The sequence below is a fragment of the Lineus longissimus genome, chromosome 5 (genome assembly GCF_910592395.1).
Source record: "Lineus longissimus chromosome 5, tnLinLong1.2, whole genome shotgun sequence".
NCBI classification, from domain to species: Eukaryota; Metazoa; Nemertea; class Pilidiophora; order Heteronemertea; family Lineidae; genus Lineus; species Lineus longissimus.
Window position 1 is genome coordinate 2,342,480 of NC_088312.1, and position 24,413 is coordinate 2,366,892.

The following is a 24,413-nucleotide window of genomic DNA, read 5'->3' on the forward strand; positions in this document are numbered from 1 at the left end:
TAGATATACACACACAATTAACAATGTCAAGATAGATCATACTAGTCCACACCCTAACACCCATTATTTACATGATGTACATCCAAAGCATTTAATTCAAACTAGCATACCAGTCCAAGATACAGACTCACTCCATGCGCCACAGTAGCATCAACTTTCTATGGTCATCATCACATCTATGATGTTCTTTTTCAAGAATTCAAAGCCCTCAACAACCATTATTGGTCCCTCTGTGGCAAAAACTGGCCGGTCTGGCTGCCTACTAACGATCCAAGCATGTGTGCAATTTCAATAGCGACAAGAATTGATTCTTCTTTGCTAGCAAAGCATCTTCTGATGGGGCGGTATAGCAGCACGAGTGAACCTTTTGGTCAACTTTTCTAACCGGTGTAACATTTTTGATAGTTCCCCATATTCCAGTCGGGGTTTCCTTACAATGTAAGCCTATAGCTCGAGAAACCATGACTTTTCACTACGGGAAACAGAGAGAAACGTGTCATATAGATGTTTTTCAACGTTCCCAAACAACGGCGGGGAAACACTCGGACATGTCAGACGCGGCAACAATAACCAATGTCACACCGCTATTAAGGGGAACGGTATATCATACTTTTATTCATTTCATGCCGCTTTGCAGCCGATAACCTTGAATGACCTTCCACCAATTCTCTGCAGGACCATCATAACATGAATTTTGACAACTTTGTGGTCAAACGTGGCAAACCTTAACCATTTGGAAGACAATCCCAAGACTAACCGCCAAGGTCATTTCGGCTCAGCTACATGCACGACTAATGAACCCACTGATGAACCTGCAAATGCATGTAACCTTTCTTGGATTAATGGTACTGTGTGACACCTTATATACACTAAACTTTAATCAATTCTAACACACGTCTAAAGCTCCACCCATCATAACACTGAGACAAACATTCCTCCGACTATCACCAGCAACGCACTCCAAAAGGTCAAGGTCATTTGGCTAGCAACGTTGCATAGGTCACCGTCGCAGTGGCAGTACCAAACTTTGATATGGTAAGTTCCAGCTCTCTCAATGCAGTTTAGGGATCCGGGTGTGTCAGCACACTGACGAGTAATCCGCCTCTCCCCTGAAACTGAATTGAAGAACGAAAATTAGCTGCACTCTGGAAGTGAATATTGGCTTTGAAGTATAGAAATAGACAGTTTGTGGAGAATCATCAATATAGAGATTCTTGAGTTGCATCAGTAACAAGAATCACCGATGCAAGAACTAATAAAGACTAAGAATTTTAAATTACAGAAAGGCCAAAAGCTTTTCTCTTTTCTTAATGGCAATTTCTTAAGGGAGTTGTGTTATCATGTTCGAAATAAAAGGTCCTGAAGCTCAGGATGCCCACACCCGGACTTACTTTCTTGAATGATCTTTCTACATTGTGTGACATTCGCCTCACACTCCACTGGCGGTACCAAATTCAACTTTCGGTCGAAATAATCCGTGCAGTTTTCTCCCTGATTGGCCTCGGCCGAGTTGCAGTTGTAGCATTGTAGGGCGACGCCTGAAAATATAAAGAATTCATCTTCGTTTATTTATCTATTATTTATTTTATTTATCTATTTGTTTCGTTTAACAATTTCATTGTCATCAAAGGCATACGTGAGCCTAAAAATGTTTCGTGTTTTTTTAGTCTAAAACAAGTCGTTCAATTGACAACCATGACCACGAGAAAAACCACCAACACGAACAGAGTATGCCTTTACTGGCGACGGATTACAAAACAGGAATAATCACATGTCCATGATTATACAATCATTTTCTACCAAAGTAGGTCGTGTGATCGTTATTCGGTTGTTAGTAGTGCAGTGACACCATCTGTTTATACAGTATATATGTATACAGTGTATAATGTATTATTGTACTCAAATTTATTATGGATAATGATGAGAGACAGACATCATCTCCATTATATCATAAAATTGTCGTGCTTGTATTTTTCACCTTTGGGGCTGCTAAAACATGCCATTGCATTAACACGTGTTCAATGCATGACGTGCGTTATTTAGATATATACGGTGGAGAACAGCTGGTTCCCACAATAGGCTGCGCATCATTTACGCACGCACCTACACGCATGAACACTGGTTCCCACAATAGGCTGCGCATCATTTACGCACGCACCTACACGCATGAACACTGGTTCCCACAATAGGCTGCGTATCATTTACACACGCACCTACACGCATGAACACTGGTTCTCACAATAGGCTGCGCATCATTTACGCACGCACCTACACGCATGAACACTGGTTCCCACAATAGGCTGCGCATCATTTACGCACGCACCTACACGCATGAACACTGGTTCCCACAATAGGCTGCGCATCATTTACGCACGCACCTACACGCATGAACACTAGTTCCCACAATAGGCTGCGCATCATTTACGCACGTACCTACACCCATGAACACTGGTTCCCACAATAGGCTGCGTATCATTTACACACGCACCTACACGCATGAACACTGGTTCCCACAATAGGCTGCGCATCATTTACGCACGCACCTACACGCATGAACACTGGTTCCCACAATAGGCTGCGCATCATTTACGCACGCACCTACATGCATGAACACACTCCCATAATATTGTCAATACAATACTTCATCAACAATAGCCTTGTCGACGTTAACACCATTACATAATTGAGACACTTTAGGAACCAGAAATCCTTTCAAATTTTGAATTCATTTGTCTTCAATGCTCGTTTGGTGCAGAGCGCAATGACATAATAAGCAACGGAGGCGTTCATTTGTACCGAAGGCTGGTCTCGAACAATAGCGTTGATCACCACAAATATGGTATTACATTATTTTCAATACATTCCCAATATCATCATCATCTTAATTCACTATCCAGACAAGGCTTGTACATTTACCAAATACTTATATCTGATGCGCCAGCATAATGCCATCACTACACGCCAACATTTCTGTCGCCATCCGTAACATTCATATAGCACAGCACATTCACCCAGCGCTACCCGGCTATTGATTCTCTCCAGCAGCACGATTTCGCCATACCAATTCCCCCCACCACTGGGACCGAGCCTCCTCAATCAAAATCGCTATCGGATTCCGCCTCACACATCGTAACGCACTGATACGCAGTGCTTGCTGAGATGCAGAAATGATGCACGTACTGCGGAGGGAGCTTAGCTGTGGCTTCATTGCACTTCTAGTTTGACTGATGAATGGGATGGAACACCAATGACAATATATTCCTTGGCAATACTGATGTTGGTGATACTGGATACGCTAATGATATGTACATCAACCTAAGATCGTTTCAGTTAGAGAAGATTGAATTGAACGGCGATATCAAATTGCTGCGCCGGGGTCTGTGTGGGTTATTGGAATCTTTACCATCTGATTGAGAACTCACCACACGGGAAAGCAGGGAGACGACAATTGACAGCGACATCATGGCTGAAGGAGATAGAACACACCAAGGATGCTTCTCAGTTCCCAGTATCACGGGAATTGCAGCCGTGTACATCAGTCTGAGAATGGATCGATAAACAGCGTCTGGTTTGCAATCCCCTCCTGAGAGTTATACGATCTTACAGAGCGAGAAGGAGATTATGGAACCTCCTTGCTGTTTGCATGAGCATTACTTAATGTAGGGATGCCAATGAGCTAAGGCAATTTTTTTCTTATTAAAATACATGCACTTGTATTGTCCTCTAACCTACACTACCTTGCCCAAAAATGCCTCCAAAATGCTCATTTTAGGACCAATTTTGAAAATTTCTAGTATGTACCGAGAGTTGAGGCGGAGATAATTCCAGGTACAGGAGAAAATATCTGAAATCCACCTAAAATCCGAATTTTGACATCTGTATCTGTGCAGTTTCAGCACCGCGAATGACAAGCAGGACAAAGATCTCGTGTTGTAGATGCACTCCAACCTTTTTTTGTCGCCATAGTAGTCCCGTAAATATAATATCCATGTTGAAGTAATTCGAAAAAAATGGGGTTATGAATATCACATTTATTTTAACTGGGTTAATTAACCTGTAAACGAAACACCACTGTTGGCTATATCCTGGTTAATAGATGCAGTTTTAATGTTTGATGTTGATATTAAAGAGTCATTTCAAAATGCTGAGAGAGGCAAAAGAAGCTCTTGGCGGTTACAATGTACATGTGTATGAATGTACTAAGTCGTAAGCTGTAGGTATTGTCAAATATATTGCCGATTTCAGTCAGGGCATGGTGTCCGACCGAATGAATTTATATTTGTAGATCTCGAACCCGTTCCAAATACACGCTAATGTACAAGATAATAGTCACTACAAACACCAGATGGTATAATCGATATTTCGCTCATGTTCAAATCACACATCCCAGGAGCGAACAAAAATTAGGAAATCGACAACACTGTGTACGATAAAATGCCGGAATACCATCACAGCATCAATTTAGCCGAAGCATATTTATACTTAAACATACCTGTGCATTCCTACAACGACTGCATTGGTAGATCATCTTACCTTCAAGCTTATGGAACATTCAGCTATATGGGAAGGGAGATGATGGCAGCGCGCGCAAAGGGCAAGTCAGACTATTGCCTCTCTCAGCTTTGCTGCTCTTCGCCAACAAATCTACGTTTGAATATCTAAACATGAAAACAAGATGGAGTAATATCTATACTTACCGCCACGAATGAATAAAATGGTACAGAGAATGCTAGCCAGATAAAATCCCAGTGTTTTTGCAGCCGACATGATGTTACTGATTGTACGCCGAGGTAGAATTGAGAGAAAGGATTGGATTTCTCGCCAGCTCATCAGAGCAGCGCGCTCGAGGGGCCGGCAGAAGGAGAAACGATTGCTCAGTTTCTAGCTCCATCTCGTTTATTCAGTGGGAAAGAATTGTGAATGTACAGCAGGCAGAAGGCTGTTTGCAACCTCCTACTTGGGTGTAGAACAGCCCCCAATACATGTTATTTGACCAAAGCAAGCATCTTACTGTGAATGTACATATGGAGAAACGATACAAAAGTCGCCGCAAATCCTGCCTCAAAAAAGCTAGAGTAGGCCTATATCTATGTATTAACACGGTGCAAATTATTTCAAAAAAGTACGTTTAAAATGACAAAATCAATCATCTATATATGTAGTGACTGCAACTCCGTGTGCATGATCTACCTTGACTAACCATAGCCTAGCCTGGTTACTCTAAGGATCTACATGTAGATGCGTGTTTTCCACAGCATTTCTTAATTTTGTGAAAAAGCCACCTAAAAGATCCTATATTTCCTGATGGTCCGACGGTATCGAGAACGGCAGGGAAAAACAGGAGCGCGAACAAAAGTGAGAAACCAACAGTGCAAAATATAAAGGTCCCGAACTGCATAAAGAATAGAATCCTGGAGAAAAACATGAAGAAGGAAGATCCTAATGTCGTGACAGCGCCAGATAAGACCGAGACGCCGATACGCCCCAAGGCGTCTCTGGTTCTGTCCTTTTTTGTCTTGTATCCCGACATGCTGTACGCTTCGACGACATGAACGATGTAATCCACAGCGAGGCCGGCGACGAAGCAGACGTTGATACTTTCTAACGCCTGCAGAAAATTTTTTAGAAGAAATAATATTTGGTGAAATGTTGACTGAAATAGTGTTGGTGTAAATGGTCATGGGATCACTCTCTTCAACGACCAAACGTCAATGGTATCTGACTGTTGCTGCGCCTCTAGGCACGTCAGACTTAAAGCTACAGGATATCAGAACATTACCAGATTATCGAACATTTCAAGCAAAGCAATCAAAGAACATGAATTTCGATGATGTGAATTGATAGATCGCATTGTAAAGGCTGAGAACATTTGAATGACTCTACAACTGCATGTACACGTATCCAAGCACTTTTATCAACTGCAGCGGTTTTAATTGGAAAGCAGGAGTTTTCGGACATGGTTGGGGGAACTATCTGGTCGACGAGCTGGTAACGAAAAAAGTGTGCATACTCATACTTACACCGATGTTCCAGCCAGCAATTGGTATGACTCCAATCACACATATCACTGCTCCAACTAGAGTAGCTTCGGCCAAGAAGGCTAGGATGAAGTTCCTCGTCGTCAGCAGTAGGACCAGGAAGGCCAGGCTGAGCGAATAGGCAACGCCGGTCAAGCCTCTGTACATGAGGTCCTGAAATTCCAAATCATCAATGTATATCTGTCGGAGGAAACTGTGGCTAACGATTCAAAACTATGAATGGAACTAGAACTACATGTACTGCTGAAAGATGACCCGTATATACTGGTCAATCAGCTCAAATGTAGCATCGACACATCAACATTGACATCGTATGTAACATCGCCAGAAGCAGAATTTGGCACCAATTCCGTCGTCAATAGCGGATTCTCTGAATAGAGTCGAAGTTGGAAATGAACAGAGCGTAATCGAATCTCACCTTTTTCTGACGAGATATAAACCAACTTCCTGCAACTTGCCAGCCTTTATTGACTCCTGCAGGCATATTTTTCATCTAAAACGACAAAGGGTAATACGTGGAACGCCCTATTTTCAAAACTGACGCACGCAGAAGAGACTGCGTCTAACCATACAAATTAAACAATCAACATTAGGTCTAGCGGAATGACAGGTGTAAAAATGGCAGTTATGTGAGCAAGTATACATAAGAATATTCCTCAAATTAAGCGGCTGGCATGAAGGGTCAGGCGAATGAACCTACAATTTCCTCTGTATACTCCTCCCACTTGACCTGTAGCCGCAGCCCTTCATCTACTTGAAGTCGTATTGCCTGTTTCGTCAAAGGGACAACTACGGCGGCATATGTCATCTTCCGGTCATAGACCGGGTTACCTGGAGAGCAAAACGAAATGAGCATCATTACATCAATGAACTAACCTACAGTAACCGAGTGAATAATTCGGTCTAGATAAGATATTCTGTCGATATTTGCCTGGCTTACCGTCGGATTACAATATATAGGCCTATGTGTATCCATATTTATTACCAAATTTGTCTGTAGAAAGAGGAAAGACGCAGTACCCCAGGTAGGCCAGTGTCTAAGACAGAAGTCTCATATTCTGCCAGTGAAACGTGCACCATCAAAAAATGTAACTGCAGTGAAACCAGAAATGAACCGACATTCGCTCACCATGAGAATCCGTTCCTATTACATTGGCTGTCTCGTTAAAGCCGATGAGCTCCTTCAGCTCTGTGGCATTCTTCTCAATGAATATCGCCATGACCGTCTGAAACAGAAATAACCAATCAGCACTTCATGCAGAGAGCTGGGCCCATGCAGTTGCCCATGCCATCGGGTTTTCTTTGGGTCATCAGATACACGTGAACATTGCAATGAAGCACGTCAAAGAAAGGGTGCTTGCATATAAAGGCCGGTACTCCCACAACACAGATACTTTGTACCATGTATCCGTTCTCATTTACCTGAACTGGATTCTGCACAGCAGTTGCATTCAACCTGAGACCAACGAATGCCCCAAGTGTGGGAATAAGTGGTTCGATGTCTTCCCTACTCAACGGCACCTTTAGGTCAACCTTACGACCGTTCTTGTTGAATAGATCCGAGATGGTCTGAAACGTAGAGAGTAGAGGTTAGAATGGGACCAACCAACTAATAAGATGAATAGAAATGGCCACGAACTGCGTACTGACCACACCGGCTACCATTGCACTGTGCGCATATAGTATTAATGTGGCATTTCCCTGTCCTCTTCTCCAAATCTTCAGAACAGGGTCGTCAAACAGTTGCAATTATAAGCAAAAGGTTTGTGAAAAAGACATCCTTGATGACATATATCATTCAAGTGACACATATCATTCATGACAAGTTCTTTTATAATTTTTCTTAGAGAGATGCCGCTCCAGAAAAAGTTTACCCTGAGGAACTGTTCAAAGTACTCCATGAAGCAGACGACTTGATTGGTTCCATTTCCTGCACTTTGTAGGTTAAGGTCTTCTTTCAGTTTCCCTTGAAGATGTGTAAGATTCCGGCAGACATTCAGCAATGCCAGTTGGTTCTCCGGACGCTCAATGTTAAAGTCCACATCGTGGACAGCTTCACCGGAGCATGGCATCCACTTGGTATATTTTAGTTTATCACACTTGCTCATATTCCTCGCACCGATGCCCCAGACCAGATACACCATCACCATTTTATCCTCTGCGCCGATCTTGTAATTGAAGGCTGTCTTCTCAAGTCCGGTCTCCATCATATTATCATCTGTAAACGCTTTTATCTGGAAGATAATTTGGCTCAAAATGGTTTATCAAAATTGCTCTGTAAAAAGGGGAATCAAAACGTCTGTCACGATTGCCTGATGCTCTTTGGAGAGCGACATAGTTGCTGTCTTTCAGCTCATGAATACAAAACTCTCTCGACTTGGTGAGTTCAAGCTGAGAATGTACAACCTGGCGCTTCATCACCACCTGCGTACCCCTTCATGAACTTGGCTTAAATTTTAAACTACTTACGTATGTTCTTTGGTCAAGTCTGAGTTTGGCACAAGAATATATCATCCCAGCCACTAAGACGATGAATAATGTCATAATGATCCACTTTCCAATCCTGTGGGTGACCGCATCGCAATATTTTCTCCTGAAGAAAGTCGATATGGCTTTGAATACGCGATTGCCGCCATAACTTGGCTTGGAAGCCTTGTTCAAATCGTAAGTTTCGGACTTTTTCTTGCAGCTGCAGCAGTTTTCAAAGTAACGGTGATGCACAGCCACAACAGTTGGAAAATATGTGATGACAGATATATAGTTGACAAAAACAGTCAATCCAGCAAATGTGCCGAAGGATGAGATGGGCAAGATTGGAGAAAAAGAGCTGACGAAGAAGGCCACCATTGTTGTCAGGGATGTTGTAAACATGGCGGCGCCGGCCCTTCGGAAGGTCAATGTCATTCGCTCCTCCATGTTTTCCTCATCTTGCAGTGACTTCCACGTGTCATAGAAAATGAATATGTCGTCTGCTCCAATTCCAAGGACAACAAAAATCGCAAGGATGTTGAACAGACCAAGATATTCATATCCCACGATGCAGTTATAGATAAGGTTGGCTCCAGCAAAACTTGTCAGGATACTTGCTGTGCCAAAACCTGTGACGAATAGAGAAGACGTTTGTATCCACATGAATGTAAATATGAATAGAACGCTACCAATGAGGTACAATGTATCATGGTAAGCCTGACGGAAGATCAGTTCACCGAACGAGCGGTAGTTCCACTGGAATAATGTTATGCCCACCGGGTGCAACAATCTCTTCTCCTCTTTTAGTATTTCTGGTATCACCTCATCAACAGACCAGGAAGTAATGTTCTCAAACGAGTGTGTCCAACACAATATAATGAAAGACCTTGCCAAACGTGCCGTGACCTTGCCAGTCACTATATCAATGACCCCTTTTCTTCCTATGTATGGACCAACACGCATTTCGTTTGTGATGTTTTTACGAAGATGTGACAACGACTCGTCAACTATGCTTAGAACAGAATCGTCTCCACATACGTAATGAGCAGGACTTGCACGTTTCGCCCCCTTGTCGAAAGTCGCCATAATTTTTCTCTCGAACGTTCTGATGGCGTCCAGACGCCGAGAGGTGAACACGTTCTCATTTTCCTGAACTTCGTACAGAAGGTGGTGTCTAACGCGGTAGATGAACTTGGGGTCGACCCACGGAAATGAGTCGATTGAACGACGCTTTCTCTTTGAGGGGAACTGGGCGTTGAAGAGGTAAACTTGATATGCGCTTTCTCTCTGAAGCCATGCCTGTTGAGAAAATGTATAAAATCCGATGTTACAATTCAACGAATATTGACGTTGCCTTAAAATAGGATAAGCAGATTTCATTGCTATGATTTACATTTGTATAATAAAAGCAAATTGAAGAGTGCCGGTGGCTTACCAGATTTCGGTTATACATCATATCGTGGAGGTTGAATATTGGCAAGTCTTCGAGATTCACATTCACGATATTGTATCCCGTGGAATATAAGATGGCAGTGATGACTATGAAGACCAAGTGACCTAACAAGGCAAGCCCTGAAATGGAAAAAGTTAAGAGGACTGAATATCTTGTCCATTTTCAGAAGAAAAACATCTGCGTCTAGATTTATTCTCGGTCCAACTTGGAACTTTGTACACAGAAGGTTGGGCTCGAAAACTTTTCAAGCAATTATATTGTACTGACGTTTCCCACCGTCTGATGTGCGGTTCTGGGCGTCTTTTGATGACATGATACTTACGGGCTAAAGGTTCATTTAAGTTACAAAATACTCGCTAGAGCCGAGTGTAGTTGCAGTCACCGCTGCGGGAAAACATTAACTTACAGAACATTACGCAAGGATATCTGCATATCCACCGAACTAAGAAGAAGTGTTTCTTTTCCTTTTCCATGTCTCCAGCCACGATCACAGAAATGTCCACATCATCAACTGCAACCACTTTCCCATTCGCTTCAGCAGTGGCTGATTTTGTTTTTTCAGCATCTCCATAGCAAATACCATCACCATTATGGTTACAATCACTTATCCCATTCCACTTGGTTTCCTCCAATTTCTCATTGCACTTATCACCGTGTCCGCCTCTCTCCTCCAACTCTGTCTCAAAGCTTGGATTATCCATGACTGACGAAAGCCCCTTGTCTCTGTATGTTGATGGTCCGCGATCTAAACCCCGCCGAGGTTTTCTAGGAGACAGCCGTTTTCATCCTAGGGGAAAGGACATAGTGTCCGACACAAGTCTTGTGCTGAAAGCATAAGAACAACTGATAATGAAGAATACTAGTGAAGACAGTTCCATCCTGACAATATCAGACCATTTCAATCGATACGTACTTCATGCACTCTCTCGCGTAAGGAGGATGAGACAGTTCGTGCTCCACGACCCCGCTGATGTGTAGTTTTGGCACAGAATTAGGTGAAGGGACATGGTCATTCTGAACCATCAGAGGTACTCCGCCCGTATTGGTGTACGAAGTCCGGGTCGGCGGAGTGGATCCAAAACGGGACATGGTGTGGTCGCCTCTATGTTTTGCTGAAATAAGGTTCGGTGCCATTCAAAATGTTCAATTTTGATATATAGACAATAAATTGGCGACTCCTAGTCATCTGACGCTGATTGACATAACGTCTCTGTCTGACCTTTAAGGTGTCAATTTCGTCGTTGTATTTAATCAACGCGTCTCAAAAAGGTCTTAGATCGGTAAGACTAGAGTATTTCATGGATTTTGTATATAATAGGCTTACCTTTTCAACATGCATGTACAAGTGTCAAACCCACAAAAATCCTCTTACAGTTTCCATATCCAAGCCCAGCTATCGCGATGCCGGCGTATTGAATGGGTATCTTATGGTGTCCTGGTACTAATGGTTCATAACAGGACTGATTGTGACGTCTTGTGAGAAGACCTAGATGAACATTTTACTCGTAGAAGACGAATCAGTGGATGAAAGCCTGACTCCTGAATGAAGGTGTCATGCATGATCAGTTCTTTCTTGATGCGTTAGTTTGGTGACATTAAGTCGCAATAACAATTGGTTGAAAAGTAGGCCTGATTTTAGAAAACGTATATCCCATGACCTGAGCTGCTTTGTGTGAGAATGTGCTGATCCTACACGTTTTGTTGGGGGTTTTTTACTCCAAATACGAAATATAAAAGCGGTATTATAGGCCAGTATTATACTTAATCGCCGCGGCTCGGGACGATAGTCTGAAACATCAAAAGGTTGAATAGAATCCAGAAAGTGTTCACGTCAAAGTTAGAGAATGAAGGCCTATCGATATACTGAAGTCTGGTTCATGAACCGTCACACTCTGATGAGAACGATTTGCTTGGTGACCTCAATATTAAATTTGGGTGAGGCAAAGATGGGCACAAATGATGTAAGTCATGACACGTGTCTAACAGGTTAACACCTTCTTCAATATCTTGATGGTTTGGACGGGGTAGCTTTCACAGGGCGTACCGTGATAATTCCACATTTGGCAGTCCCGGTCGTCTTCATGTATATCTGCCTTTTGAAGTTAGATTAGTCAGAGGACTCGGAGGCGACATAGCATGAATATTCTGTCTTTTGGTCACTGTCTTCATTGTCATGCTGTTTTATTGGTCGCTGCCTTGCCATTTTTAGGTATAGGCCTAATCCAGTCTCATGCCGGTCAGTGTGTCCTGGTATTTCTTGAACCGGGCACTAAAGGTCCTGTATTTTGCCACCGTATCTTGCTATTTCAGGTGGGTATGTGGAGGGAGGAGGGGGGGGTCTGTATGCTCTTGATCTTGGTACTAGAGCACGAAGAGCAAAATATCGGGGACATCGTGTGTTGAGAAAGTGCCACGCCCACTCACGGCAACTCCAGAAGTGGTGCGCGCCGAAAAACCGACGTAACAACAAGCCATGTGGCTGAAAACGTAAACAAATCTGTATTGATGTTGTGTTCTCTCCAAATTTGTAACTTTTTCACACGTTCTAAGCCCCAAAGTTTATTTAAAATGGCTGCCCAAGTTACCCAAGCACGAAATGACGGTAGTCAAAGTCCAGGAAGTGTGAGTACTATGAGTGAGAACTGCAGCACAGCCACGGATCCTAGTCCAGCAGTGGAACTCGTGAACTGTCATTTACTTTCGTTTTGACACTCGACTGTGCCTTTCATGGTGCATTTGGGCTGCTTGCTTTTTTAGCAACCATCATCAGTATCATCATAGTCATAAATGAAAGCCTCATACAGGTACAGAGAAATTTGATATTGCTTTCGTCGTTTCAGAAATTCACCTTAGTGGAAAAGAAGGGAGACCTATTTAATTGTGATGACTGTGAATCACTTGCTCATTGCATCAGTGCCGACATAAGGATGGGCAAAGGCATAGCAACACTGTTCAAGTCCAAATTCGGCGGGATCCTAGAACTGCAGTCTCAAGGTGAGATTTTTCAGGCTGACACACATCCCACCTAGATTGGTCCACACAAAGTCCCCAGTCTGCATGTGTGGAAGCAGAGCAAGGCATTGTTCTAAAGGGGAATTGGGGAAAATAGAACAGAAATGATGTTTTCCTAAACTAATAATGAGTAGATGTCTCTCCCTATGATATTTTATTTTTGTTTCAAATTCAGGGCAAAAAAAAGGTGGCCTGGCGGTCCTTAAAAGGCAAAACAGATTCATTTACTATCTCATTACAAAGAGCAAATACTGGGAGAAACCGACATACCCTGATCTTGCTGCTAGTTTGTACGCCATGAGAGAACATGCTTTGAAGGAGAAAGTGACAAACATTTCTATGCCGAAAATTGGATGTGGTCTTGATAAACTTCAGTGGGACAAGGTGACCGGAATTCTTAGGAATACGTTTGAGGATACCGATATGAAAATCACAGTGTACACTCTCTGACTAATGCCATAGGGCGCGAAAGGATATTGAAAGACTCAAACAGGGAAGAAATAAGAGTCGTTCGGTGAAGAGAGAAGCCCTTTTAGCAAGGTTTTGCCGATGTATTAAACATTGTGCTCGAGATATACATTAAATAGATGGATAGAATTGATCATTTATGCTACCAGTTGATAGACATTTAAGCCAAATCATTAGTGGCAGTTAATAGATTCATGGTTTCGAACAATGGATCTTTTTCTTAGTGTGTTTTGTAAGGTCCTGTTATAATAAATTGTTATCAATCAGTATCGAAACTCCTCTTCTGTTTCAAAGACCTTTTTGAACCCCTAGAAGGACCAATGGAGTAAGTGGGGGCTTTGTTACCAAGCTGCGGGCCTCTGTGTCGTCTTCCTCACTACAGTCCTGTTAATAGTTTATCGCCACTACCGCTTGGATCTGGTTCCTCAGATAACGATCGCAAGTAAGCCTTTCATACAGCAATTGTCTCCATGCAGATCGAAGCATTGGCAATGGGATGCAGAGCCTGCGAGATGTCGGCAGAACGTCATTATGGCACCCTTGCTCCCCCGATTCTATGATGGCACTTGCCAAGACAAGACTTGCTCTTGCTCATTATAGGGGTTATGGTCAACAAAACCTCCCAAGACAAACCGCTAATTTCTAACCAAGCTTTATAAAGCACTGGTTTGGGCCGCGCAAATACAAATGTGTCTTTCATTGCAGTGGAAAAGAAGGAAGCGACGCAAGTATTTCTGAACAATACAATTTATTTCATTCAGACCACTCTCAGGTCCATGATTTTCACTACATATGATAAGAAATCTGTACATTACACATCGAATGGCAGCTTAGGATCGTAGATGTCTTCTCGCACAACTGTTGATGAAAATGTTGTGATCCCATGACACACAACCACAGATCATTGCCCACTTGCTAATAGTCATTAATACCAGACGCAAACTGACATGATGATTATTCATGATTATACAAGTGGGGACAGGGTTCATGAGTGAAAAATCAGCGAAAAAAACCAACAAAATTAAGTAGGAATTCCAAGCCCGTCCTAAATGTACTTCTAGTCCCGATGAGAACTTCAAAGTGATCACAATTAAAATATCAGCCAAGTGATCGTCATAATTTGCCGGAGACAACAGATCCAAAGCACTGTGATGTGTGTCTGTCCGTCGGAACATCAATCTGGAAGCGCATATACTGGCAGTTCCTATTGAGAATCTTTTAAAAAATTCAACTTAGCACAACAGCAAAGCTGTTAAAACTGGCATATCTTGCAGCGATGAACACATCAGAGTTAGCACAAGCAAACACGCCTTGTGACTAAAGATTTATAAATTTACATTGCAGGAAATGTAGTAGTGCATCTAAAAATGTATGCCAGAAATGCATTTTATATATTGAAGGGTAAAAATTGCCAGTAATTGCTACATATTTCCCTATTTGTGTCCGGAGAGGCAGAGCATATCATTGCTGTTCAACCCAAAGAGAAATGACACGTTTATTTCGGGAGATATAACTTCCATCAACAGCTGTGCATGAATAAGATGCAAAACTCATGACCACCCCAATCTGCGATAATGAGCCTGACCATCACAGAGTAATTACTGAACAGTTGGGAGGCCTCATTTTGCAGTTCCAGGGGTGATAGGTGAAGTCAAGGCCTGGTCAAGATCACAATGAAACAATACAATCTCTTCGACATTTTTTGTGTCCAATTTCACTGAAATTTTGAAAACACCACACTTTGGCCCGATTCTATAAAAATTTACAAATAAGAAAATTGCGTTTCTGAACCATTAAATTGTTAAAATAAGCCAGGCACATAGGTAACATACTCCAACTCCAGTGAAATCTGGACAGAAATAGTGAAAAGAGGGCAGCTATTCTTTGAAACCTTAAACTTCACCAAGACTATAATGGGTGTATCAATTGACAATGGAACAAAACAGATTTTCTGTCATTAAAACTTTCAAGATGTAAATAACTAGTCAACTATTCTTCCAAGGTATTTAATACGCAACAGCTTTTTACACAGCACTCCAGACTATGGGTTTGAGCCAATAACCCCCGTTTTAGTAGACAAATAAACTGTGTCATTCCTTTTGTTTTGATACACCCCCTAGAAGAATCTGGTCACTGGTCTCATTTCAATGCGCAAGAATGGGTTGACTTTGGTTGTGATGTAACGATGGCGGAAGGTGTGGCCGCTCCTCTAACTTGTCATACTCCAAATGAAATTCCTTCGCCACCTTCCGCCAGTTATGCACTTCGAAAAAGTAATAAGTCCCCCGTTCATACGAGTTTGTTTTCACCACAGGTTCGAATCCAGGTGCTCGCGTTATCCATACTCGTTCCTCCTTGTGGTACCGCCATTCCCGGTTGTACCTGAAAGCAGAAGTAAAAGTATCTGTATTACATTTTAAAACGTTTAGGTGTGAGGTAGTACTTTGGGCGTTAGACTCAAAACACAGGGTTCCAAACCCCATCCGGTCTCTTTAGCTCGAGCAAAAATGAGTGCTGTATGAGATGCAGCTGGATTTGACAATGGGTGATATGAATAAAGACTAGCAAATGCTTTTATATAAAACACCATGTACATTTACACTAGGCCTTCCTGTACAAAACCGGAGTAAAAGCATTTGCTAGTCTTTATTCATATCACCCAATGATATCAGCTGCACTTGGAGACATTTATCAGTACTTTTAACATGCCTATTACCTCAACATGTGAACAATGCAAACAAACCCGCTAGTAATATCATTGCTACACTTACAACTCTGCAGCAGCGGCCAGCTGTAACACATCACCCCCGTTCATGTAGAATAAGAAAAACAACAGGTCCTCACCATACCGATTTAATTTGATTGGTGCAAGCTGAAAGACAGATAATAAAAAGCTGAGAACTATGCTCAAGGAAATAATACAACGGGTTCACGAATTTTCAACACAAACTTTGATATTCCGTCAACTCCGAGCTGAGATTATATTGAGAAAGTTGACTCCTTTAATTTTTATATCAAACCATTTTCACAATAGTTTCTTATTCTCAAGAAATAGGAAATAAACTTTGAAATACCTTATCCCTGACATAAATATTTGTTAAATATTCTGAGGGTACATGGTAATCTGAAAAAAGAATGACCAATACATGTATTTATTGAAGACACGTGACATTTAAGGTGAGAGCTGAGTGTCAACGATGATATCATTATCTCCAATGACAATATTGGGCAATGTGCAATGTATGTAAGAGGAAACAGGTGACCCCCAAGGAGACCTGAACTGTCGGAGACAGTCACCCTCTATCGCATAAAGATGTTCACTGACTGGGCAGTGAACCACCAACGTCAGAGTCAATAGTTGACAGGCCGAGGTACTGATGATATTTTCAACCATTGCTCACACCACAGTGCCACTATGACAGCCCAGAGCTGTAAAGAAACACTCACCTATATCTTGTGGTCGACATGGGGCATCAGCCCAGGGACTTTGAAACGTACTGTACAGGTTACTGAAATAGACAGACAGGAGTCAGCAAGTGCACACAGTTACAAGATGACACAAAAGGTAAAATCTCCAGGAGAATGTATTATTCATCAAGTAACAATGAGGTCAAAGTGAGACTGTAGGCTGGAGCCAGTCAGGCCAGAACCTACATGTTATACCCAAAGATGCTGATTGGTGCCGAGTACAGATCCACTGAGAGTGACCAACTCGTGTGTTTGACAACATCAATTTTTTTGGACATGTGCTCTGGATTTCATATCTGGATTCCATGAATCAAGCTTAATACCCTTTTAAAGCCATGCTTACTCTGGTGAGTTGAGATTTAATCCTAACGTCGTCAGATCAATGCCAGGTGCTAGTGCCACTAGATTTGGGTCAGTCTCCGCCGCTCGAATAAACGTTAATAACCCGACCATACCAAACTGGTCCGTCACCATACCAATTGGAATGTTTGATACCGTGCCGTCTGGATGCGTCTGAATCATCCGCTTACTGCTTGACTTGTCACCGAAAAGTTTCTGTCCGTCTTTACAAGCTTGTTCATACGATGTTGGCGTACCCGACTGCAAAGAAGAATGAACAGAAGTTTTAAACCAAAGACATCCAACAAGAAGCAACTGCTGCTACATGTATCTATGAAGTGTGACCTGACCTGGAGCCTAATCCGGGTGGAATAGCTACATGTAGCTGCAAGTGCAACTCTTAACCACTGTGCCACAGTTGCAGGGGAATTGGTGACATAAGCCAACCCAAACTTTATCTCAAATCAGTATTGTACTCTGTAAACTGAACCAGAAACCTAAACTTTGCAATGTTTACTCACCGTTTTTGAGTCCCCTGATGAAGAATCTGCAGAAGAGAAAAGAAACAATGAAGAAGAAGAAAAAATATGCCTTTACATAGTTTGAAGGATCTATCAATGAAACTACCACCAAGTGAAACGCGACAGAATTGGTATAAGAGTTTATATGTCAAGATCAAGATGATTCATTCAACATCTGTGGTATTTCATTGTAAATATCAGTCAGTGTAGACTGTCAATCAACTTACCTGAAAAAAGGTTGCCTTTCCCGGCGAATATATTCACGTCTTTGAAAATGCCTGAAGATTTACTGGCCGAGCCCGGTAATGCTGGGAAGTCTTCTTGTTGTATCGTAAACTCTGGTTGCGAATCATTCACAGGTTTGCTGACCATATTCACTGGAATGAATCACCACAGTAGTAGCATCTCACAAGGTAGAGTTAAAGCTCAGCTAAGGTTACAGTTACGATTCCTGTTTTCTCTACTCAAAGGCAGGTGGGAGATACACCGCAGTGCCACGTAAAGGACAGTCAACCCAACGTTGAACAAGAACTCTAAGTATTCTAAGGAAGAGGATTGGGGATTGTATGATGAGCAGAGTTGGAAAAGGGACAAATTATATGTACCGGGTACTGTCAAATTTATTGCTCATGTCATTCAAGGACTGAGTAACTAGTGTACCAACAGCATCATTTTTTCTCCTCACTGCTTGGGTAAACATACAAGGATCAATACTTTTTCAACTCTGCTTACATGTAGGTCAATGGGATCAAACATACAATGGTTGCTCAAAACATCAAGTAACAGATTGGTTCTTCAGCCATTGAAGTATAGCTAATCACAAAAACTTTCCAATCACATGTAGCGAGAGCACCAGGGGATGCAGTTTTTCACCCACAACTGGAACAGGACCTTTATTTTAGGATAAATTTACCTCCAACAAACATATCTCACAAAATTGAAAATCTCATAATGGTGTTGTTCAGTACGGCCAACAGTTGGTTTTCGTAAGTTTGAATGTCCCGTTTATACTTGTTAAATTGAGCAATCAAGGTAAGAAAGTGGGTTAGACAAGGGACGACGATAAAAGATTTCAACTTACGCCACTTACCATAGTTCCTCACATTTGGCATAGGATTTGGTGCAACGTTGACCCTATTACCAAGTGTAGGAAACTCTGATAAATCTAAATTAGGCTGGTCTGAAACATCGAGAAATAAAAGAGCGTCAAAGTAATATTTTAATTGCAGTCAAAGCGCGAACAAAATGCTTTCCATTCAGCAAGAAACTGGAGTCATATTTTTTAAATTCACCAGTGACGTCACACACAAATCATGACATCAGTTCTATTTCTATTTGATGTGTTGTGTCACAGATATTACCATCTGTATTTCTGTACAAGTATGACGAAAGATGGGCTTTTCCCACAAAAATAAACTCAAGTTATGATTCGTACCTTGATTTCTGCTCCCCGTACTAAACGTTGAGTAGCTAGGCCCCGTTATTGAACTGAAATGGAGAAGACAAACAATCAGAATGGTAAACAACAAGAAAACACAGTAACAGACTTCATCATCAACAAATGGTATCAAATCACTATTTTCTATGATTTAGCAAAATGGTTAACTAACAATGACAATAGACCTCAACCAAAAATGTAGAAGATGGGTGAAATGTCATCTCCACCTGAGTGGTGTGATGAGACAACCAATACTGACAGCAAGCTATTCATTTCTCTTCTGTAAAACCTCAAACTAAAACATCCAAATTTGATTCAGACTCCCTTTTTACTGCTTCCACATTCTATACCAACCCCATCGCTTATGGTTGATGTACTAAGCAATGCACCTACCTCGATGATAACGGCGTACTTCTCTTTTGATAACTATTGACAGCTTGACTGGCTGGCACCTGGTTCATTTGGTTCATATACCGACTCTGTCCAACTGTTGAAAACATGGACCTGCAAAATTTGAGACTCGACATGTAATTCCAGCCACATTTAAAATGCCCCCAAAAGAAAATTCTTCTTCACTCATCACTGGCTTAGGGGGTCTGCCAAAAAGAGTTAGTTTTGTACTCTTTTGAAAATGATAATCAACGATGACCCCTTACCGGTTTGGTGATGACTGTTGTTGCTGCATACTGATTGGAAAACTTCCTATTCCACTCGTTGGCGTCGTGTTCCGTTGACTACCAAGACCACGCTGTTGTAAGGCAAGACTAGCCATTCCTACAAAGAAAGACAACTGTTATCCTCACGATATTTCTTTTATCTACTGTACATTTCGATCCTCACCAAGCCACAGCCTAAAACATATCCTGCTACCACACTCAATCTGTCGAGTCTAAGTAGTATTTGGGGGAATTGTGTTCAATTAAAGACTTGGTGGAAACCTGATAAAGCTGGGGTCTACTACCCAGAGCTACTATGGTGTGAATCGTATCCATATCTTACCTGTAGGCTGGCCATAAAGATTTGACCCTAAACCTGAGAGCTGTGAAGGTGATGGTGATTGCATAGGCTGAAAAAGAAAATAAACTCCTGGTAGAGATCTTATTTGAAGGAACAAACAATGTTTGGTAGCGGTAGAATCTTGGCCGACTGTATTCAGTTAGGTAACAGCCCTCCACTAAACATGCTAGATAGCCAGTGATCCCACTGACCACAAAAAGCTGACCGACTGACCTATTATTTTGACTTTATACCATATGCTTGGATTTTTTGTCATGCATGTTCAACTTCAAAGACACAATTTATACTTACATCTTTGTCCGGCCGAAACACGGTGGTAGGATTTGTGAAATACATACTAGCTTCATTATCTTCTTCAACAGCAAAGAAATCCTGAAAGAACATGAACATGAGAGAGTCAAGAGCTACTATAGCACTTACAATTCCAAGAATACAACAGGAAAATTCTATTACTAATGACCAAAAAAGGGTCCTTTTTACACAACAGGCTCTCCTGGAAGCTCATTGGAATGAATGAGACCAAAATCAACTTTCTCAGCGATGCTTGACCTCACCTGTGAAACACGTCACAGTGGACAGTTTAACATGTATTCCTTGTGGCCAAGTGGACAAGTTTACCTTTTTATTTGGCTTTGGAGGCGGCATGCCCATGATGTTCAAGTTGTTGGTGCCAACTGATCCACCAATAGTACCACTTCCTTTTGTTCGTCCACCCGGGGAAAGATCTGTGCTGCCCTTACGACCCATGTACCTGCAAAAACAATAAACCGTTTTTATTACAGGAGAAAGGTAATTCTTAGTAACGCTAAATATTTTTCAACCATTTCAGCCAGAGTGACTGAAAGACAATATTTAAAACTTAAATGAAAGATCAGCTGACAGACTGACTTAAGGTCTTAACTTATTTGAGACAATTATACACCTATGAGACAAGGAGGGAGGGATTACCCATCTCAGGAGAACAAATGATCTCCCTCCAAACAGCGTAAATCCATCTCATGATACATGTGAAATACAGGATCTTAGGAAAATTGCATTGGGAGAGGATAGAGCTGTTTTTACAGTCAGTGAATGCTAGAAGTAACAACTAACATGAATGTCAGTGAAAGTTAGAACTACATGTAACATGAACAAGCAAAAGGGAGGCAAGTAACGTCAGAAACAGCAAGAAACTCTAGACTGAACAGGCCTAAATTCACCATACAGTTAAATAAACCTTGGGTCACAGTTCCTACTTTTTATGTTAAATATGAATTATCAGTACAGTATACTTCAGTTCATGATCAAGCAAACATTAAAAAAACTTCATCAAATAGATCAATTTACACCATGACCATGTCACCCAAAAGCACGAAATCACCTTTTTAACCTTTTGTTATTTTTGGAACCAGAAAATTTCTGATATCTTAGTCAAGCAGCTCAAATATACCCGCCCCCCTCAGAAAAACCCTACAATCAGCTGTTCATAAGAAAGCAGGAACGGACCGAAACGAACAAAACGGGCCGGATCGGAGTTAAAATTTGCCGAAACAGAGCTTCTAGTGGTTTTAAATGGCATCTATAGGCAAGATAGGGCCTTTGATTAATAAGATAAGTTTATATAACGAAGATCAGAGCCCTAAATACCCCTAAATATTTGATGAGGACTAAATTTACTTTAAATGAGCTGAAGTGACGTCATCAGTTCTTGTGCAGTATAAGCGCTGTCTGCTACTGGAATCGGCCTCGACCAAATCAGGCAATATCATCAATATCACGATGGAAAAGAAGTCTGATCTTCATTATATGAACATAATTTATAATTCAGGGGGCCTATCTTGCCTGTAGATGCCATTTAAAACCACTAGAAGCTCCGTTTCGGCAAATTTTAACTCCGTTCTGGCCTGATCCGGCCCGTTTTGGTCCGTTCCTGCTTTCTTACGCACCCTAATCAGTATCTTCAGAACGAGTGATTTTCCATTTGAGTGAATGATAACAGAACATGCAAAACTCAAAGCATGAAAAGGAAAGGACTTAGTTCAACACATAATTTAGCAAAAGGTGATCTCGTTCACCTTACTTACGTCTGAGGGTTCCAAGTAAGGTTATCAGCCCCAAACCTTCTGGTTGGTAAGACACAAGAGAGAAAGACAGTTAGTTTTGGCCATGGACAATATAACGAGGGGTGGGGCTCGGGAAAAGCCTCAAGCCTTTTTCAGATGGGGAAGCATTACTCTACACATTGCACGATAATGAATGAAGAAAGTGCACAGTAAAAGTGTACAATTGAGTTTTATGTTGAGTCCACATTTTTATCTCAACACCCCTGTCAAAGAGGGAAACATGTGGTGAATCAGAATGAGACACCCTAGACCTAAATCAGTAAATAACATCAAGGCATTCCAGTTAAACAGAAAGGAGGTATACTCACTGGCCCATTCCACTAAGATTTCCAGGCATATTGTCATTACGATTCATGTTAAATGCCATGGCTTAGCCACTAACTGAAATGAATGAAATTGAAAGACATATGTGACTCAATTCAATATTGCCCATACGAGAAAAATATGTCTATATGAGAAAAAGTAGCCTGATGAAATCAAGTTGAAAATAGCATCACAGAAACAATGACTGAATATATATGATCATTTTCATGAGATACAACAATATGGAGGGGAGAATTTCAAGTTTAGCTGACCCGAGTTGCGAAACTTCACTTTTTCTTGAGAAAGATTAAGGTTTGTGTACATTTACATAGGGCCGCGTACATTTATGTACAGGGCCACTGACGAAGTCGCACAACGACACTACTTTCGTCACCCCCGTGCGCTGATGTGCGACATCAGTTAGGCTTGGCGGGGACTATACTCGATATATTGGAATCATACAAATCATCATAAGGGGTAATTCTTCTTATTTATTTTTACCTTAGGGCAAAATTCCCCGTTAACTTTCTATTTTTTCACGCAGACATCCGAAATTGACCAAAGATGGCTGCCCTTCCTCCACTGGTGACCCCTGATGGATAACTGCCTGCTACGTCATCAGTCCGTGTGTGAAATATTTTTGGCGGTAACATTTGAATTGCTGCAATAAGCGTGGCCTTCCTCATATGCACTGACAAACACGGTGGAGAAGCCAGGACTGATTTGGCCTGGCTGTGACCGTCTCATCTCTCTCACCATGCTGACAACACAGTGGAGCAGCCAGGACTGATTCGGCCTGGCTGTGACTGTCTCATCTCGCTCACCTTGTCAACACGGTGGAGCAGCCAGGATTAGTGATTAGGACTGGCTGTGACTGTCTCATCTCTCTCACCGTGTTGACAACTTGGCAAAGCAGCAAAGACTGATATGGCCTGGCTGTGACTGTCTCATCTCTCTCACCAACTTGGCAAAGCAGCAAAGACTGAAATCATGAGACAGATCAAGCTAAAGGTCAAACTCAGGTACGTCAAGATCAAGCTTTCCTTCCAATACATTTTCGGCAAGACTTACCTTTCACTTGGACAACCGCAACGTGAATTAAGACTATAGAGACCTGCCACCTAAGTTTTCCTGGTAATATGGTCCATCAGAATAGCACCAGGGAGCATACTAATGCTGTCTTTATCATACCTTTAAAGACACTATGGCAAACTTCCATCTCCAATCACATCAAAGTATGTTGGATCAAACACCCACACAGGGTCTCCTAATTATCATGATCATATACATCATCAAATAATAACACATCGCCTTCTTTTCTGCGAAACCGAGACTGAATTATTCACATGGTGTTCAACTGCGTTCATTTCGCAGTCAATTCATAAGTTACCAACGTATGCCTTAGAGGGGGCAGAATGGCACTGTTTAGACAAAAAGCCTCTCCAACAGCCCCAGGAATATTGGATAGAACGGCACAGTACTGGGTCCCAGTAATAAATATTGCCATAAAGACATATGATATTGTTCTGGGACTTATGTAAGATTAGTTCTCTCCGCCAAACCCAAGACTGAAGGATTAAAATCTTGTGTTTATAGGCTAACAAATGCAAACACTTCCAAGTGAACCCCCTACAAGAGAAGAGTGGCTCTTCTTCTCTCCGACTTTGACACCCTATACGAACATATCAATAGATCAGCCAGCGGTCCTTGCTGTCGCCGCGTGGGTTACGTCCAGTGAAATTGTTTGCAAAGGTCAGGGAACCACGATCTGACATCCATAACCAG

General features: G+C 41.8%; 3 protein-coding genes across 8 annotated transcripts; 1 reads left to right on the forward strand and 2 right to left on the reverse strand.

Annotated features, from left to right (window-relative positions):
* Positions 1-1,396: 1,396 nt before the first annotated feature.
* On the reverse strand, positions 1,397-11,542 carry LOC135488789 (protein dispatched homolog 1-like). 3 transcript variants are annotated; one of them, XM_064773644.1, is made up of 13 exons: positions 11,285-11,542; positions 10,874-11,072; positions 10,367-10,785; positions 9,943-10,079; positions 8,508-9,806; positions 7,913-8,272; positions 7,461-7,607; positions 7,168-7,264; positions 6,739-6,869; positions 6,457-6,531; positions 6,021-6,191; positions 4,698-5,608; positions 1,397-1,538 (listed from the first exon to the last, which is right to left on the reverse strand). In XM_064773644.1, exons 3-12 carry the CDS (start codon positions 10,659-10,661, stop codon positions 5,216-5,218), a joined length of 3,105 nt encoding a protein of 1,034 aa, XP_064629714.1. In that variant the 5' UTR covers positions 10,662-10,785; positions 10,874-11,072; positions 11,285-11,542; the 3' UTR covers positions 1,397-1,538; positions 4,698-5,215. The 3 variants fall into 3 exon arrangements, with proteins under 3 accessions (XP_064629714.1, XP_064629713.1, XP_064629712.1); XM_064773643.1 differs by having other exon boundaries at positions 10,367-10,803; XM_064773642.1 differs by lacking the exon at positions 10,874-11,072.
* An 898-nt stretch (positions 11,543-12,440) lies between these two features.
* On the forward strand, positions 12,441-13,675 carry LOC135488822 (ADP-ribose glycohydrolase OARD1-like). Its single transcript, XM_064773713.1, has 3 exons — positions 12,441-12,582; positions 12,801-12,954; positions 13,148-13,675. Exons 1-3 carry the CDS (start codon positions 12,466-12,468, stop codon positions 13,420-13,422), a joined length of 546 nt encoding a protein of 181 aa, XP_064629783.1. The 5' UTR covers positions 12,441-12,465; the 3' UTR covers positions 13,423-13,675.
* Positions 13,676-14,171: 496 nt separating this feature from the next.
* On the reverse strand, positions 14,172-23,224 carry LOC135488804 (CCR4-NOT transcription complex subunit 2-like). Of its 4 annotated transcripts, none has more exons than XM_064773686.1 (17): positions 23,130-23,224; positions 22,634-22,706; positions 22,287-22,322; positions 20,842-20,974; positions 20,515-20,595; positions 20,206-20,272; positions 19,863-19,980; positions 19,600-19,710; positions 19,204-19,256; positions 18,850-18,948; positions 17,996-18,145; positions 17,769-17,794; positions 17,252-17,508; positions 16,888-16,949; positions 16,515-16,564; positions 16,212-16,312; positions 14,172-15,822 (listed from the first exon to the last, which is right to left on the reverse strand). In XM_064773686.1, the coding sequence occupies exons 2-17, from the start codon at positions 22,690-22,692 to the stop codon at positions 15,585-15,587; spliced, it is 1,641 nt and encodes a 546-aa protein (XP_064629756.1). In that variant the 5' UTR covers positions 22,693-22,706; positions 23,130-23,224; the 3' UTR covers positions 14,172-15,584. The 4 variants fall into 4 exon arrangements, with proteins under 4 accessions (XP_064629756.1, XP_064629757.1, XP_064629755.1 ...); XM_064773687.1 differs by having other exon boundaries at positions 18,859-18,948; positions 22,287-22,325; XM_064773685.1 differs by having other exon boundaries at positions 22,287-22,325.
* Between the last annotated feature and the right edge of the window lie 1,189 nt (positions 23,225-24,413).